Consider the following 17,450-nt stretch of genomic DNA (forward strand, 5'->3'; position numbering starts at 1 on the left):
CGCCTCTCGCCTTCCTTTGGAAGTCCCACCACTCACTGCAGTTAGGTATTATGGGGGGGGGGGGGAGGCATATATTGTAGCCAAAAGAAGGTGTCTTTCAAGGCTAATTGCTGCATGGGGGTGAGGGTGGGCATGGTTTTTGTGGAGGTCGCAATTGGAAAGGCATTAATTGAAAACAGCCACACCCAATTTGAAGTCAAATGGCAAGGGGGAGGGGAGGAAATTAACTCTTCCTTCTCCAGTTGTGATCCCTGAAACTGCTCTTTCCCTTCCTGAGAGGAAAGGCCTTTTCATTGTCTACACCAGGCATACGCAACCTTCGGGCCCTCCAGATTTTTTGGCCTATAACTCCCATGATCCCTAGCTAACAGGACCAGTGGTCAGGGATGATGGGAATTGTAGTCCAAAACATCTGGAGGGCTGAAGGTTGCCTATGCCTGGTGTAGACTCTCTCTCTCTCTCTCTCTCTGTGTGTGTGTGTGTGTGAGAGAGAGAGAGAGAGAGAGAGAGAGAGAGAGAGAGACTGAGAGACAGACAGATAGACAGGCAGAGATTTTCCTGGAGATTGCAAAACCTCCCCAGTTCCAGGAAACTCCCTCACTCATTGGGGGGGGGGGGCAGAAGAAGCTAAAACACTCCCGCCCCAATTACTTACTTACCACTTTTCCCTCACAGAAACTCAAGGCGGCAAATGTGGTTGCAGTGTGGCTGTGAGGGCCTCTAACGCTTTCCACGAAAGAACGTAAGATGAGACTGCTGGATTAGACCAATGGCATATCTAGTCCAGGGGCCAACCAGATGCCCAAACTGGAAGCCGACAAACAGGACCCGAGTGCAAGAGCAACTCCCCCCCCCCCCGCGGCTTCCAGCAACTGGTATTCAGAAGCATTTCTGTCTCTGACTGTCATTGTGGGCATTACTGACCCACCTTACCCTCCTCTGTGAATTTGTCCCATCCTCTTTTAAAGCCATCCAGACTGGTGGCCCCCACTGCCTCCTGTGGGAAGTTCTTCCTGCCTGAAAAAAGCCTGCAGTTTTTCAAGTGGTGCACGGGTCCAAAAATGTAGGTGAGCTGTGCGCTAATAGGTCTAACTTAGCCTTCCCCAAGTGGGTGCCTTTCAGAGTTACTTATTTATTACACTGATATACCACCTTCTCCTGCTCCGTGGAGCTCAAGGTGGTGTACATGGTTCTCCTCCTGTTTCAGCCTTGCAAAAACCCGGCAAAGTAGGTTAGGCTGAGAGGCAATGACCGGCCAAAGATCACCCATGGAGCTTCATGTTTGTGTGGGGCTTGAACCCTGGCCTCCCAGGTTCTAGTCTGACACCCTAACCACTACACCACACTGCCTCTCGCTGGTGTTGGACCTACCAATGCTGGCTGGGACTGATGGGACATTTGATCTGAAACATCTGAAGGGCACCAGATTGGGGGAGGCTTGCCTATGCAATGCCCCATTAGCTAACGGGCCTGTGGGCTGTGTGTGCGTCCCGCTTACAGAAGCGGCGAGGGTACCTCTTCCGGGGTCTGCAGCATCTCCTCTAAGACACACACATACACACGCTACGGATTTAACTATTGGCTCGGGGGAAATTTAATAAGATTTAAACAGCCTTATTTCATTCTCTTAATGCTTGGCTTAGGTTGGGGATTAGCCGCTGACAAAGAAAATAAACTGCTGTAATAATGATACAAGGCTGGAATCCAATATAATTAAACTGAACCTCACGTATCAATCATAAAAAAGCAGGGAGGCTTGTAAATCAGGCAGCTATTATATCTGCCTGCCCCCGCTCCCTCCCCGCCACCCTGTGCACTTATGAAGATTTCCACGCCGGCTCGTTAGACCCATCAAATATTTAGCAGGCGTTAACGAGAAACAAGCAGATTCTCTCTTCCTCTCCCACCCGCAGATTTTCGCAGGGGGTTGTTTGCGTTGCATTTCAGCAAAAGGGGAACCCAGCCTGCATTGCGTGGATTAAGTCAGGTGAAGGAGAAAAAGCAGCCTCTCCTCTAGCCCTGGGCATAGATCTAAGAACATCAGAAAAGCCCTGCTGGATGAGGCCCATGACCCATCTAGTCCAGCATCCTGTTCTCACAGTGGCTGATGCATGAACAGGACAAGAGCTTTCTCCTGTGGTTTCCAGCAAATGGAATTTGGATGCATTGCGTCCTCCAGCTGTGGAGGCAGAGCATAGCACTGTGTCTGTGCCTTTGATGACCTCCTCCTCCTCCTCCGTGAATTTGTGCAATCCTCTTTTTAAAGCCATCCAGGTTGGTGGCCATCGCTGCCTCTTGTGGCAGGGAGTTCCATAGTGAAACTCTGTGCAGACTGAAGAAGCCCTTTCCTTTATCTGTCCTGATTCTCCTAACATGGATGCCCACAAGTTCCACTGCTATGAGAAAAAAACATTTTCCTGTCCACTTTCTCCAGGCTGTGTATAACTTTGTACACCTTGATCATGTCTGCTCTTCCTTGCCTCCTTCCTAGAACAAGAAGTACCAAATGCTGCAGCCGTCCATAATAGATAATCCTTGTGGTCCCTTCCAACGCTAGGATTCTGTGATGGGGAGTTGTTCCACTCCCTTGATCATTCTGCTTGCTCTTTTCTGATCCTTTCCCAACTCTACAATAACTTTTTTGAGGTGAGGTGACCAGAATTGGACAGAGTACAATATTCTAAACACAGATGGGCCACAGATCTGTAAAATGATGTTGTCATATCCAGGTGAACTTCAGGTCCCTTCCAACTCTACAAGCTATGATTCTATGACTGGCACTTTAATTTCTGATTTTTGTTTTCATTGTTATTTTCATCTCCTATTGATCCCCAGCATGGAATAAATTAGAGGAATGAGCAGGCAAAGACACACAACACCCGGGAAATAGCCCAAACCACCCCTACTCCCCATTTTTGCCCTGCAAGTTCCCTGCATTGATGGCGATAGCTCCCTCTGCTGACCATGAATGAAATAACCACTGGGTCAATGCCAGCGCTTGAGAGCTGCTCAGTTAAATGTAATGAACTGAGTGAAGCCACAATCCACAGGAGGGAAACCTCTTTCAGCCAAAGGGCGGCTTGATCTTTTGCACAGCCTTCTGAGGGCCACATACAGGTGGTGGGTAGAGCCAGAGGCAAAAGCAGCTGGGGCCGCAGAGGTGATTCTATACAGCAGGCCAGGTGAAAGCCTCATTCCAAAGAAACTGAACTGTGGGCCAGTGCTGGCACCCCTGGAGTCTCTTACCACTTGGAGACAAGATAACACACCCCTTAAAACACAAGTGGAATAGTTACGGGTGTGACTACAGTCATACCTTAGCTCCCGAATGCCTTGCGAGTCGAACGTTTTGGCTCCCGAATGCCGCAAACCTGGAAGTGATTGTTCCGGTTTGCAAATGTTCTTTGGAACCTGAATGTCCAACGCAGCTTCCAACTGGCTGCAGGACCTTCCTGCAGCCGATTGGAAGCCGCACCTTGGTTTCTGAATGTTTTGGAAGTTGAATGGACTTCTGGAATGCATTCCGTTTGACTTCCAAGGTACAACTGTATTTGGGAATACACCTTTGGCATTGCAAAGTGGGTGAAGGAGAAATCCCCCAGTTTCCTTATTTCACGCTGCTCTGCCCTGGTCAGGTTGTCTCACCTCTGCCATGAACTTGCCGGGGGTGTTTCCAGTCTGGGGGCTTAATGCTGCAATCCAGTAGTATTGCAGGGGGTTGGACTAGATGATCCTCAGGGTCCCTTCCAACTTTGCAGTTCTATGATTCTAGGATTGTAAATGGGTCATAGGCAATAGTGTATGTGTGTGTGCTTTTAAATAAAAACAAATAAATATCAGATTTTCCTTGGAATGTAAAAACAGTCTGACCTTTGGATGTCAACAATGGCCAAGGTGCAAAAAGGGTCCTTGGTCTCACCCATGCCACACTAAACACCTAAACAGAAGCACCCTAGATGTCATTAGGCCCTCCGTGGCTTAGAACCCTCATCTACAATACACTGACCTAGTAGCTTTCAGGACGACTGTGTTAAGGTATGCAAAATGCCCTGAATACTCTGAAATTGCTATATAATGTGAAGTATTAGCATTTTCTATATGCGGATAATAAACAGGGTCCAACCACTCAAGCAGAGGGTGCCAGGCGCTCCTCACTCCATGGTTAAACAGAATTATGCACATCGATGCAAATTAGCTTCATCTGCATAATTCATTTAGAATGCAGGCTTTTCTCTGGGCGTGGGATGGAACAGCACATCACCAGGTACTATTCCAGTTCACAGAAGCTGCTTGGTAATTTTAGACCCTCAGCTCCATAATCTTACGTATCCCTCCCAAAAACACTTTTTTAAAAAAAAGACAGCCACATCTATTACTTCAGCTGTGAAGCACACAATTAATATTTGCCTTCTCTCTTCCACCACCACCATGCTTACAAGTGCTGTTATATCTCTAATAATTGGGCAAAACACACAAATGAACACACACACATAGACACCCAAAGTTTGTCAACTCCGAGCATGTGCAGTTTTGCATTCCAAAACTCACTCAAATCATAGCACCGTGGCGATTACAGGAGTGGATCGGGATTTGCTTTTGCTGTCCCAACACTTAAAACAACTTTGTCTGGGAATGATAAGCACCATTTTGTTGTAAAGTAGAAAAAGGACACTGAGCGATATCCAATGTCAGTCATACTCTGCAGGGACCTGTTGAAATCAATGGACTTGATTTCAGTGCGTCTGCTCTGAGTATGACTTAGTTGAGGGGTGGTGAACTGGATCTGGGCAGTGGGCCCGACTGTTATCTCCCTCACCGCAGGCCAGGTTTGACAGGTGGGCAGGGCTGTCCACTTGCCATTCACGTGATCCAGGTGGGGAGAAGGACAGCCTGCAAAGCACCAATGGCCTGCTGCTTGCTGGGTCTTGAGAAGGGCTTCCCAAGACCCAACAACCAGCTGATTGTCACCACTTGTGGACCACTGCACATGGGGCTTTTTTTGTCTCAAACACTAACTGGACCACGTGGAGCTTGAGGGGTGGAAGGGCATGGAGTTCCAACGAGGGGTGGGATCCAGCGGTCGGCGGCTTGGTCGCTCACTGGCACAGTCCCTCCTTGGACCCCTCAGCCCATCATCCCAACCTGGTTTGGCCAGAAGGAATTCCAAAGAGAGCTCTTGCTGCTGCGTTCTGGTGTTCCGTCCCTGCATGGGGCTTTAAAGGAGAGGTAAGAGGAGTCCTCCTTTCGTTCCTCTTTTAATGTTCCCAATGCTGGATTCATAGCAAGGGAAAGCGTGCACATAAAATGCAAGTATTAGTGAAAGTATCATAAAAATGCATTATATTAGGGGAAATTGCTTGAAAGATGTGGGTGTTAGGGGGAATGCACAGAAAAATGCTGACACATTTTCATGTGGTGATGATGATAATTTTTAGTTGAAAGAACAGGCGAGTAAGAGGCAACATGATTGAAGCTTATAAAATGATGCCTGGCATGGAGAAAGTGGATAGAGAAAACTTTTTCTAGGACTCAGGGACAGGCTCTTACGTTAATAATAACGATAATGATAATGATAATAATTTGTAGCCTACTTTTTTCTCCTAGGAGCTCAAGGTGGTGATTTTCCCTGTCCTCATTTAATCCTCACAACAACCCTGTCAGGCAGGCAGGTGACTGGCCCAAGCTTATCCAGTGAGCTTCACAGCCAAGGGGGAATTTGAACCCTGGTCTCTTCCAGGTCCTTGTCTGACAATCTAACCCAGGGGTCCCCAAACTAAGGCCCACGAGACTCGTTTATCCAGCCCGTGGCGACCTCCGCTGCCACTGCCCGCTCTTACCAGCACTGCGCTGCGAGGCTGCCCACTTCTGGGTCGGAAGAGCACCAGAAGGAGGCCTGTGCACATGAACACAAGCTATTTCCGGTGCTCCTCCAACCCGGAAGTGCGCCGGAAATAGCGTGTGTGCACATGTATGGGCACATGCTCCCCATCGTACCGGCCCGAGGCGCGGTAAGTTTGCTGACCTCCGATCTAACCACTACGCTACATGGATGCTGCAAACTGATGCAAAGGTGTGGAAAACTGAACAGGAAAATTTGAAAGTGGGAGGAACCAAAATTGACAGATTTGTCCCTCTGTGGTGAGCGGCAAGTTCAAACCATCAGAGAAGCGCTGGCTGATGGATTACGAAACCTCCATGAAGGAACTGTGACCACTTATTCCGGCTTCAGCATGTTCCCAATCCTGGTATTTAAAGTCGTGTACACAATACTAAGCTAGATGGACCAATGGTCTGATTCAGTATAAGGCATTTCTTATTTTCCTAAGCCAGGATGGTGCAAGGGCTCCTAGGATTGCACTTGCAAAGGCCTGCAGGATTGCTAGGCACTGTTTACGATGCCATTTTTGTGCTTTTCTAGGGCCATTTTTGCTCCGTTTCGTACCACTTCCGAGTTCATGGTGATGCACGCAGTTGTGCTCGTGTGTGCCTTGAACGCGCATAAATGGGGAGTTGCCTGTACTGCAGGCCACCAAGACTCCAAATCGTAAGGCCTTGGAAAGGGAAAGCCTATGCGCAGCCTTCTCTGAAATGCATCCAGCTCATGGGCCCTGGTGCAACTCCAAGAGACAGAAGAGCCTTAAATTATGCATCATGTCATGTGGCACATGCCGCCTCTGCTTCTCCCCCTGCCTCCGTTCATGACACATTTTCCAGATGGCCCCCAACAGCCACCCAACGCCTTACCCTTTGGATCTGTTCTGATGCCTTGGCAAAAGTTGCGCGAAAGCCCTTGGCTATGCGGTGGAAAGGGCTGAGATCCAGAGGCATCTGGCCCAGATTTGTCAGGAGGATGGTGCATCCCCCACTTCCACCCATCTCAAAAAAGCCCAGTCATGGGTGCCAACTCCCTCCCAGGAATCCTACCATCAGGGATGCCATCAGTCAGAGCAGCAATTTGTCTCCCAGCTCAGCCAAAGAGAGCAGAGTGAAGTGAACAAAGTGGACAGAGAATTCCGCCGCCCCCCACTCACAGCAACCCCAGTTCTTGCTGTGAGATGCAGGCTGGGGCATTTGGTCCTGGGAACCCAGCACTTTTTGCTCCAGGAAGGAACGAATTCCACAGTGGAGGATTCCCTGAATCAGGCAAAGGCCCACCTAGTCCAGCATCCTGTTCTCACAAGGGCCAACCAGAAGCCTGTGGGAAACTGGCAAGAAGGACTCGAACACCCAACTCTTCTGCAGTTTCCAGCAACTGGTATTCAGAGTCATTTACACCCTCCAACTATGGAGGCAGAGCATAGCCATCATGCCTTTTTATTCTGGGTTAGAACCATTCCACCCCATCACGGCCAAATTGGGCCATTTCCTGATCCAGATCACCCTCAATACTCTCCAAGTGGCTAACAGCCTCAAAGAATGAAAGAGAGACAATGCAAGTATTTTTGTCTCCCCATCTCTCCAGGATCACTAAAAGCAGCCCTGGGGAGGTAATGTCAGAGGGCTGAAACAGGCTTTCCCACAGCACTCTGGCCCAAAGCCAGTATCCTGCCCCACGGCAGTGGCTTTTAAACTTCTTTTTTTAAAAAAATCATGAGATATTTGAAGACAGAAAACGTTAGAAAAGCTTCAAAAAAGGGCAACCAAAATGATCAGGGGGATGGAGCAACTTGTCTGTGAGGAAAGGTTGTACGGTGATACCTGGGGTTAAGAACTTAATTCCTTCTGGAGGTCCGTTCTTAACCTGAGGTACCACTTTAGCTAATGGGGCCTCCTGCTGCTGCCACCGCACAATTTCTGTTCTCATCCTGAAGCAAAGTTCTTAACCTGAGGTACTATTTCTGGGTTAGTGGAGTCTGTAACATGAAACGCCTGTAACCTGAAGCGTCTGTAACCCGAGGTACCACTGTAGTGTTTGGGACTTTTTAGCTTAAAGGCAAGTAAGAGATAATGAGATAGGAGTTTTACTAATTAGGCATGGCATGAAGAAAGGGGATAGAGAAATTTCTCTCTCTCTCTCTCAAACTCATGGACAGTGCTGGAAGATTCGGGGCAGATTTTTTTAAAAATGACTTCTTCAAGCAGCACATTGTTAACTATGGAACTCTCTCCCACAGGAGGCAGTGATGGCCACCAAGTTGGATGGCTTTAAAAGAGGGTTGGACTAATTCATGGAGGAGGGGGCTATCAATGCCTACCATCTGCTGGAAGCCACCAGAGGTGAGAGCGCCGAGGCCCTGCTTGCAGGCTTCCCATAATGCGCCCATGTGAGAACAGGATGCTGGACTGGATGAGGCATTGGCCTGATCCAACAGGCTCTTCTCATGTTCTTATGGCCTCTGACTTCTGTCTAGTTCATCTCTGATTCATGTCTGGCTTTACTAACTGAATGAACTACCACGTTTCTCTTTTCTTCCACCTCTGTGCCTCATAAGGGATCTAAATAATGGCTGGCTGGCCTCTTCCCAAGGGAGGGAGGTCTTGGGCCCCTTCCTTCCCAGTGTACCTTTTTGGAACCAGGCCTGGCCTAACTCAATTATGGATTGGAAGTGACAATGCGTGGGCAGGAGTTCCCCCATTGGATGTTTAGATGGGTTAACTTTAAAGCAGCCACCAGGGGCTTCCCATTCTGATTGGCTTGTTTTTCCTTTAGAGGAAATATATCCATTGCTGGAAACCACAGGAGGGGAGAGGGCTCTTATGCTCGAGATCTGCTTTTGGGATCTTGGTTGGTCACTGTGAGAACAGGATGCCCTGATCCCACAGTCTCTTTTTATGCTCTCAGACAAAGCGGCTGCATTTGGACACATCCGAAGGTTTGTAGAGCTATGTGTGAGGATTAAATTGCAAGCTTTCCAATCTAGGCTAGCTGCCTCTCGTTCCTCCTACACTGTGCTCACCTAGATTGGTACCAACCAAACGTCAAATTTCAATTTGTCTCTGCCTGCAGGGTTCTCTGAGATGCCCTCTTTTAAATAGGAAGGGCGTATAGCTGGAAAATTGTGGGGGTGGGAGTGGGGTGGGACAGAGGAGAAAGAGGGTCCCAGGACTATGATACAGAAATTACTGTGCAATTTGATTTTCCACATGGGAAGAATGAAGCTGGTGAAGATTGTTGCCTATGGGGCTATTTCACCTGTACGGAAAGCAAGACTGGGTCTGGCATATGAAATACACACAGGGTGAAACTAACATGATTCGCAGATGCTGCATGCTCCCCAATAGGGGAAGAGGTCAGAGGGTGAAAAAATTTCCTTGTACGTCTGGAAATTGATGAGAAGAAAGTGATCCAAAGGTCTGGCTTCTTATTTTAGGGGTGGCACACTGCCTGCCTGCCTCTTCCCGTCAGATCCCCAAACTCACCCAGAGGAACAGAAGGGATAACTGGGTCAATAGGCGAAGGCCTGGCGTTCACTGGGATGGGTGTGATGGGTCCGTTCACCATGACATGGCCTGGGAAGAAAAAGCTGTGTTAGACTTTGAGATAAAGACCGGGACTGGCAGAAACTGCCCACAGTAGCATCCTGAAGAAGCCATGCTGGCTCTGCTTCAGTGTAGCTTGTTCTTCTATATGCTCGGTCTTTAAGCCACAGGACAAGGTAAAGGCTGGTTCAGCTCCAGAAACTACCCTGAAACCCTTGGAATGTGTGAAGCAAGGGAGGACAACGTGCCTCTAAACACCCCCAGAGAGCCCTCCCCTCATCACAGCCTCCTCTCACATGTCACAGAAGTGCTTCCAGGTCAGAGGTTATGGTTTCCTGTTAGTGCGAGTGTCCATCTCCCTTTCCAAGAATTAACCATGAGGTGATTCAGACTATTCCAACCTGATTTCGCTCTCCTCCTGGCTAAAATTGGAATTGAGCTCCCACATGATGAGGTCCTCCACTTGCCTCCTTCTCCCACCCCCACATACCCAGGTAGTGGAGCAGTTTCTGGGCTCGATTCTGGCCAGGTCGCAAATTGAAAAGGTCGGGATTCTCATCGATGAACTGGGTGTCCACGGTGCCACGGAGAAACTGGTCATTGCCAAGCACATTCTGTAGGAAAGGGATGTTGGTCTGAAAGGAAAAGGGAGATGAGAGGGAAGTCTAAGAGGCACGCATCAGGGGTTTTTTTGGGGGGGCGGGGCGGGCAGGTTAGACACTACTATCAGTCAGCATTAAGCTTTCCAGATCTGTGCAACAACTGCCATTCCTCCACCAGCTGTCACCTGGCAGCAGCCATCGTGTCAGGCTACAGCCGAGGGAGGAAGAGAAAGGAAGCAGAGCCAGTCCATCGGCTCAGCTGGGGAAAAAACAGAACACTTCCATCAGGCTCCTCCCCCATCAGCTGTCACCTGACAACCGCTGGTCATTCCATTGGGCTGTAGTAGAGGGAGGGAGGGAAGCAGGGTCACACCACTGGATCAGCTGAGAGACCAGCTTTGGCCTCCTCCTCCCATTATTATTTAAAATATTTCTTAGCTGACCTTCAAGTGTGCAAAGGTGTGAATAAAGTGATTTACACAACACAAAATTACAATATGAAACCAACAAATAAGTGTAACCAACTAACTAAATAGCCTTGCAAATTCATTTCATGGGTCTCCCGGGGGGGGGGGGGGATCTAATGTAACCGTTCTAGGAACTTGTTGTAATATAATAATAATAATAATAATAATAATAATAATAATAATAATAATAATAATTTATTATTTATACCCCGCCCATCTGGCTGGGCCTCCCCAGCCACTCTGGGTGGCTTCCATAGAAACCAAAAATACACTAAAATATCACACGTTAAAAACTTCCCTGAACAGGGCTGCCTTAAGATGTCTTCTGAATGTCAGGTAGTTGTTTATCGCTTTGACATCTCGTGGGAGGGCGTTCCACAGGGCGGGCGCCACTACCGAGAAGGCCCTCTGCCTGGTTCCCTGTAGCTTTGCTTCTCGCAATGAGGGAACCGCCAGAAGGCCCTCGGCGCTGGACCTCAGCGTCCAGGCAGAACGATGGGGGTGGAGACGCTCCTTCAGGTATACTGGACCGAGGCCGTTTAGGGCTTTAAAGGTCAGCACCAACACTTTGAATTGTGCTCGGAAACGTACTGGGAGCCAATGTAGGTCTTTCAAGACCGGTGTTATATGGTCTCGGCGGCCGCCCCCAGTCACCAGTCTAGCTGCCGCATTCTGGATTGGTTGTAGTTTCCGAGTCACCTTCAAAGGTAGCCCCACGTAGAGCGCATTGCAGTAGTCCAAGCGGGAGATAACCAGAGCATGCACCACTCTGGCAAGACAGTCTGCGGGCAGGTAGGGTGTCAGCCTACGTACCAGATGGAGCTGGTAAACAGCTGCCCTGGACACAGATTTGACCTGTGCCTCCATGGACAGCTGTGAGTCCAAAATGATTCCCAGGCTGCGCACCTGGTCCTTCAGGGGCACAATTACTCCATTCAGGACCAGGGAATCCTCCACACCTGCCCGCCTCCCGTCCCCGAAAAACAGTACTTCTGCTTTGTCAGGATTCAACCTCAATCTGTTAGCCGCCATCCATCCTCCAACCGCCTCCAGACACTCGCACAGGACCTTCACCGCCTTCACTGGTTCTGATTTAAAAGAGAAGTAGAGCTGGGTATCATCTGCATACTGATGAACACCCAGCCCAAACCTCCTGATGATCTCTCCCAGCGGCTGCATGTAAATGTTGAAAAGCATGGGGGAGAGGACAGAACCCTGAAGCACCCCACAAGTGAGAACCCAGGGGTCTGAACACTCACCCCCCCACCACTTTCTGAACACGGCCCAGGAGGAAGGAGCGGAACCACTGTATGACAGAGCCCCCAGCTCCCAGCCCCCTCAAAAATATCCCAATTACCACCCAGGAAAGCTCTGCTGGATGGCAATTTGGCGATGCCACGGCGGCAGAGAAATAGGAGGCATCTTTGCCAACCTCTGTCTGGTCAGATTCACTGCAAGTCAGACTCATGGCACGTTTCATTCGTGTAACAGCAGGTCAGAAACAACAGCAGCAACACCAGTGATGTCAGAAATGTAACGCCAGATGGAATAATAAAACAATGCAGGCAAAAGTTATTGGCAGATAAAAGAATCTTTGGCAGATTTTTTTTTAAAAAGGAAGTTGAATGCCCTGGCACTTCAAGTTTAGCAGCGAAGGTGTCTCTGCAGAAGGCGCAACAACACTGAACCCTTCATCTCTTCTGCCTCCCCTTTGAAGGCACCTGATGCAGCCTGCAATGTCCCAGAAAGCTCACCAGTCCTTCAGGGATTGGGGTCCCATGCAAACAATGGCCTGAAAGCCATCAGTTTACAATCAGCTTGCAAACCAATGGTGTGTCAGTACAGCTGTTTCAACTAGCAAGGAGTGTGCTCTGGGGCTTGTGCAACCTTGCAGTGGTCTTTTGCCCACAGCTGAAGTTTCTCAGAAGCCTTCCAGGGCAGCCCCATGTGGTTAAAAAAAAAAAAGGTGACTATGGAGTTGTGTGCTTTTCAGGCCGAGGGAGCAGGCATTTGTCCACAGTCAGCTTTCCAGGTCATGTGACCAACATGACTGAACCACTTCTGGTGCAACGGGACACTGTGACAAGTGCCAGAGCGCACGGAAATGCCATTTACTTTCCTGCTGCAGCAGTACCTATTTATCTACTTGAACTGGCGTGCTTTCGAACTGCTAGGTTGGCAAGAGCTGGGACAGAGCAATGGAAGCTCACCCCGTTGTGCGGATTCGAACCGCCGACCTTCTGATTGGCAAGCCCAAGAGGGTCAGTGGTTTAGACTACAGTGCCACCCGCTCCCCTGCAGCCCCACATACAACACATGACACTTGTCAAAACTTGGTTGTGATTATAGCATTAAAAAAACTGTGGATGGGCTATCTCAGTCTAGTGGGAGCTGCAACAAAAGGACAAAAGACATAAGAGCATGAGAAAAGCCTCAGGCCAATGGCCCATCTAGGCTTGCATCCTGTTCTCACAGTGACCAACCAGATGCCCGAGAGCTTGAGAACAAGAGCCCTCCCTCCTCCTGTGGCTTCCAGCAACTGGTATTCAGAAGCATTTACAGTTTCTGAGCACAGATGCAGAACACAGCCATTGTTTCTAGTAGCCACTGACAGCTTTCTCCTCTATTAATTTGTCCAATCCCGTTTTACAGCCATATAGATTGGTGGCCATTACTGCTTCCTGTGGGAAGGAGTTCCATAGTTCAGCTATGCGCTTCATGAAGAAGTCCTTTCTTTGATCTGTCTTGAATCTTCCAACAATTAGCTTCCAAGAGTTCTGGTGTTAAGAAAAAGGGAGAAAACCTTTGTGCTCAGATGCCACTTGGGCATCTAAAGTAAGTGTTGCATCTACTGGCACCTCCAAACCTGATCCCTAAGAATGTTCCTATTAACCTGGAACATTAAAAAAAAATCCTTTTAACCTGGGACAAAAAACCCCAAAACCGATAGTGAAAGCCCAGGAAATCCTAATATGACTCAATGTCCACGCAGGCAAAGGGTGACAAGGATCAGGGCGACCTCAGGCAAAAGTCAAGGGTGTTTTTATGCCCGGCTGAGATCTCTGGTATGTTTTTTAAAAGTTGAAAAGCAGATTAGAAAATTTATAAATAAAACAAAACAGTAAAACAAGTCAACACTGCAGAAGAGACACAAAGGTTATGTAGGGGCATCCTATTTTCTGCTGGGGTGTGGCATGGACTGCCTCCTGCTCCCCCCGCCGCTCAAATTTTGATGTACAGAAACAGTTAAATCTTATTTTAGCATAGATGATGGGACTGTGTGCCCCTCCAGTTCTCAGGATGGCAGTAGGCTGGCTTAGGAGGGGCAGACAGCTCTGTCCTCCAAAAGAACAGCTGCAGAGGAGTTGATGCCCCCCCCCATCTGTCTTGCTATATGTGGCAGCCCTTGGAGACAGGCCCTAAACAGCAATTGGTCCTACTGATATCAAATGTGAGCTGGTGTGACTGTGTTACCCCAGGGCTGAAGCCATGGCTGATGGGGGTTGTGGTGCAAAGCATCTGGAGGGCACCAAGTTGGTAATAGCTGCTTCAGAAGGAGTGCTACCCACCCCAAGATCAGACTGCCTCCTACCTCCTTCTCAGACGCTAACTCACACAGACTGTGCCGAAAGGAGCTATGGAGATGCGCATTATTCCTTGTCACTAGCTTAGAAGAGACAGAACTTAACCATTCCTAGCTTATAAATCTCTTAGAAGCTGGAGTTGGCACTTCATAACTGTCCATACACTGAATAGGCAAGGGGAAATCTTATAAAATGATGCCATTTACAGTACAGACGAGAAAAGTGTGTCTGGAAAAGATCAAGCAAAGCCTCAAACAATTGTGCCTTGGCGGAGGGTAGCAGATGGAACGGAGTAGAAAATTTTATGCTAAAATTCTTCAAGCTAAGAATTCATTCTTACCTGTTTCAAGTGTGTGTGTGGACCTCCCCCAAATTTCTTGAATTTCTCACATCCAGGAGCTGTAACTCCCTACAACCAACCTCCTGACCCACAAATTCTTAAATGCAAACAGGGCCCCATTGCCCTCTTCTGCTGTTCTAGTTGCACAGAAGGTAGCTCTATGAATGACTCATCAGCCACTGAAGTTAAATGGAGCCTCCCTATATCAGCACAATATACTAGATTTGGGAGACAAACAACAGGCAGGGGAGACTTGTCTTCTGGCCTGTGTCCCATGGAGGCAGATGACAGCATACATGAAGTCATACTGCATTTACTGTAATAAAGCATATGGCATTCATTATAATATTTTATTGTTGCGTTTTAGATGGTTTTGAAAAATGGCTTCCATTGCATTTCACTTTGGACATGATGAATTGATGGAAAAGCCTATAAAAGGTTTAGCACTGCATAATCCCTTGAGAGCGTTACTTATTCGTTTTTGGGCTAATCAGAATTAAATTCCTACAAATGTGGCCAGGAAGACATCAGTGCTGTGAGGAGACGTGTTCCGGTGGTGGGGTGTCATTCCAAATGCATCGCAGAGAAAAGTTATCTCTGAAACAGCTCTGCGAACTGCGAGCCTTACAATTCAAATTATAAATGGAATAAGCAAAATAACTTAAAAGCTTTATGCTTTGCAGATGAGGAGGAATAAAATATTGGAATGGCAACTAGTGAAGCTATATTTCTGCTCCTTGGTTAATTGGCACCGAGTGTGTGAGTGGGAATTGGATACTTCTGACTACATAACAATTGATTTTAATTCAAAGGGCAATCCATAGATTTAAGCACACACGCACGCACACCAGAGGAATCTTGCATGCTTGAGTTCAGATGCGGGTACGTTGGATCTGATGCATATCTGATTGCATCTGATGGATGCCTGCAGTTCCTAAAAGCAGGGATATCCTAGAAACTTGGCGGAATTCCCACTGACATCTGAGATCATTGGGAGAAAAAGCAGGAAAGTCTGCAGAAATGAAAGGATGGGTTACACACACACACACACACACACACACTCTCTTTTTGCAGTATGGACAGCCTTTTCCAGAAGGGGGCAGCACTTATTCCTTATTATCTGATCAGAAACTGTCCGCATTGCTAGAGATTCCTGGAGAGCTTCAGTTCTCAAGCATCTCTGCTTAATTCTTTGCATTCTAAGTCTCTCTCTGGGGATTAACAAAGGACTCTGTTCTCTCCCTCATCAGCAGACTTTTCTCCAAGGTGGTCAATCAACAAAATGATTTTTAGCTGATGGATCTGGGTTTTGGCCAGTTACTCAGTTAATAATCCATTTTATTTAAATTTCCCTCCCCTCCTCTCCCACAATCCAAGTACAGATGCCGTTTGAGGTCTTGAAAAGAAGTGTGAGGGTGTTTATAATTCAAAAAGGGAGGGAGAAGCTGCCACTTGCAATTAGACAGCCTTCTTTCTTCAAAACCTGAACGCTATTGATTCGCACGAAACGTTTTTTCAGCAATACAAACAACGGAACAGAAGAAAAAGAAGAGCAGATCGATAGATTCATAAAAGAGGAAGCAGATCTGCACAAACAAATGAGGATTTATGAGCTGTAACATGGTTGAAAGAAAATTTTGGGGGAAATAAAAATAAAAATCAGCCTGTCAAAATTATTTGATGCTCATCGGATGGAGTTGCAACTGAACATGACCTGCCAATGGTGATGCAGTGGTGAGAACGTCGACAAGGTCATTGGAGACCAGGGTTCAAATCCACCACTCAGCCATGAAGCTCACTGGGCGACTTTGAGCTCAGTTGCTGCCTCTCAGCCTAACCTACCTCACTGGATTGTTGTGGGCATTAAATGACAAAGGGGAGAACCATGTACACCATGGAGTTCCTTGGAGGAAAAGATGGGATGTAACTGCAGTAAAATAAATATTGGAGGCGAGGACAAGTGAGTAATGGTGATTAAAGCCCAATGTCAACATTTTTCTTCCTGGGCACAGCAGTGCAGGATAAAAAGAGACTGAAATACAGACAAATGCCCTTAACTCACAGCTCAATTAAAATGAGGGTTGTGCTGGCTGGGGCTGCTGGGAATTGAGGACCAAGGCACCCAACTGGGGAAGGCTGAAGTAAAGACTGAAAAACCCCTGGAATTTTTGGATTTATCTACCTTAACCACTAGTCAACACTCCCTCAGATTCCGCCCTCCTTTCCCCTAAGAATCCAGGAGTTGTCAGGGCTCAACCTGAGGTCTCTCCTCAGAGGGAGGAGCAGGACCCTCTGGCAGATCCCCACAGGGTCAGTGATCCCCAAGGGGCCAACAGATGATCCAGATCTCTCTGCTTGAGGACCAACTCCAGCATCATGGGCTCCTGGCTGGCTCTCAGATCCCCTCCCCACAAAAAAACTCCTACCCCAGAGCAGAGGGAATGGTGAGTCAGGCAGAAAGGTGAAGGTTGACTACTCAAGAGGAGGGGAAAGTGCACGGAAGCATCATAAGAACATATGAAGAGCCTGCTGGATTAGGCCAATGGCCCATCTCGTTCAGCTTCCTATTCACAGAGTGGCCAAAGAGATGCTGCAATGGGGAAGCCCAACAGCAGGATTTGAGCACAAGAACACTCTCCCTTCCTCTAGCAACTGATATTCAGAAGCATTCCTGCCTCCAACTGATGAAGCAGAGCACAGCCATTATGGCTAGTAGCCATTGATAGTCTTCTCCTCCAGGAATTTGTCCAATCTTCCTTTTAAAGCCATCCAAGTTGGTGGCCTGCAGGAGTGAGTTCTATAATAGCATAACTATATGCAGCACATAGTTAAACTATGGAACTCCCTCCCACCAGAGGCAGCAATGGCCACCAACTTGGATGGTTTTGAAAGAGGATTGGGCAAATTCACGGAGGAGCTGGAGACTATCAATTCCTACTAGCCTCTTCTGGGAAGCCCTCAAAGAGGACCTGAGCTCAACAGCACTCTCCTCACTTGTGGATCCCAGCAAGTGTTGAGTGGAGGGAGAACATAGCCT

The 17,450-nt window shown here is 48.0% G+C and overlaps 1 protein-coding gene across 16 annotated transcripts in view; it reads right to left on the minus strand.

Annotated features, from left to right (window-relative positions):
- Positions 1–17,450, minus strand: part of PC (pyruvate carboxylase) — a 258,381-nt gene that overhangs the window by 11,967 nt on the left and 228,964 nt on the right. For all 16 annotated transcript variants that reach the window (XM_083417268.1, XM_083417277.1, XM_083417267.1 and 13 more), the window contains 2 exons: positions 9,911–10,055; positions 9,361–9,450 (listed from right to left, as the gene is read on the minus strand). In XM_083417268.1, coding sequence (XP_083273394.1) covers positions 9,361–9,450; positions 9,911–10,055 — 235 coding nt within the window. The remainder of the gene's footprint in view (positions 1–9,360; positions 9,451–9,910; positions 10,056–17,450) is intronic.

The sequence above is a fragment of the Podarcis tiliguerta genome (genome assembly GCF_965153285.1).
Source record: "Podarcis tiliguerta genome assembly, chromosome: 16".
In the NCBI taxonomy this organism is placed as follows: Eukaryota; Metazoa; Chordata; class Lepidosauria; order Squamata; family Lacertidae; genus Podarcis; species Podarcis tiliguerta.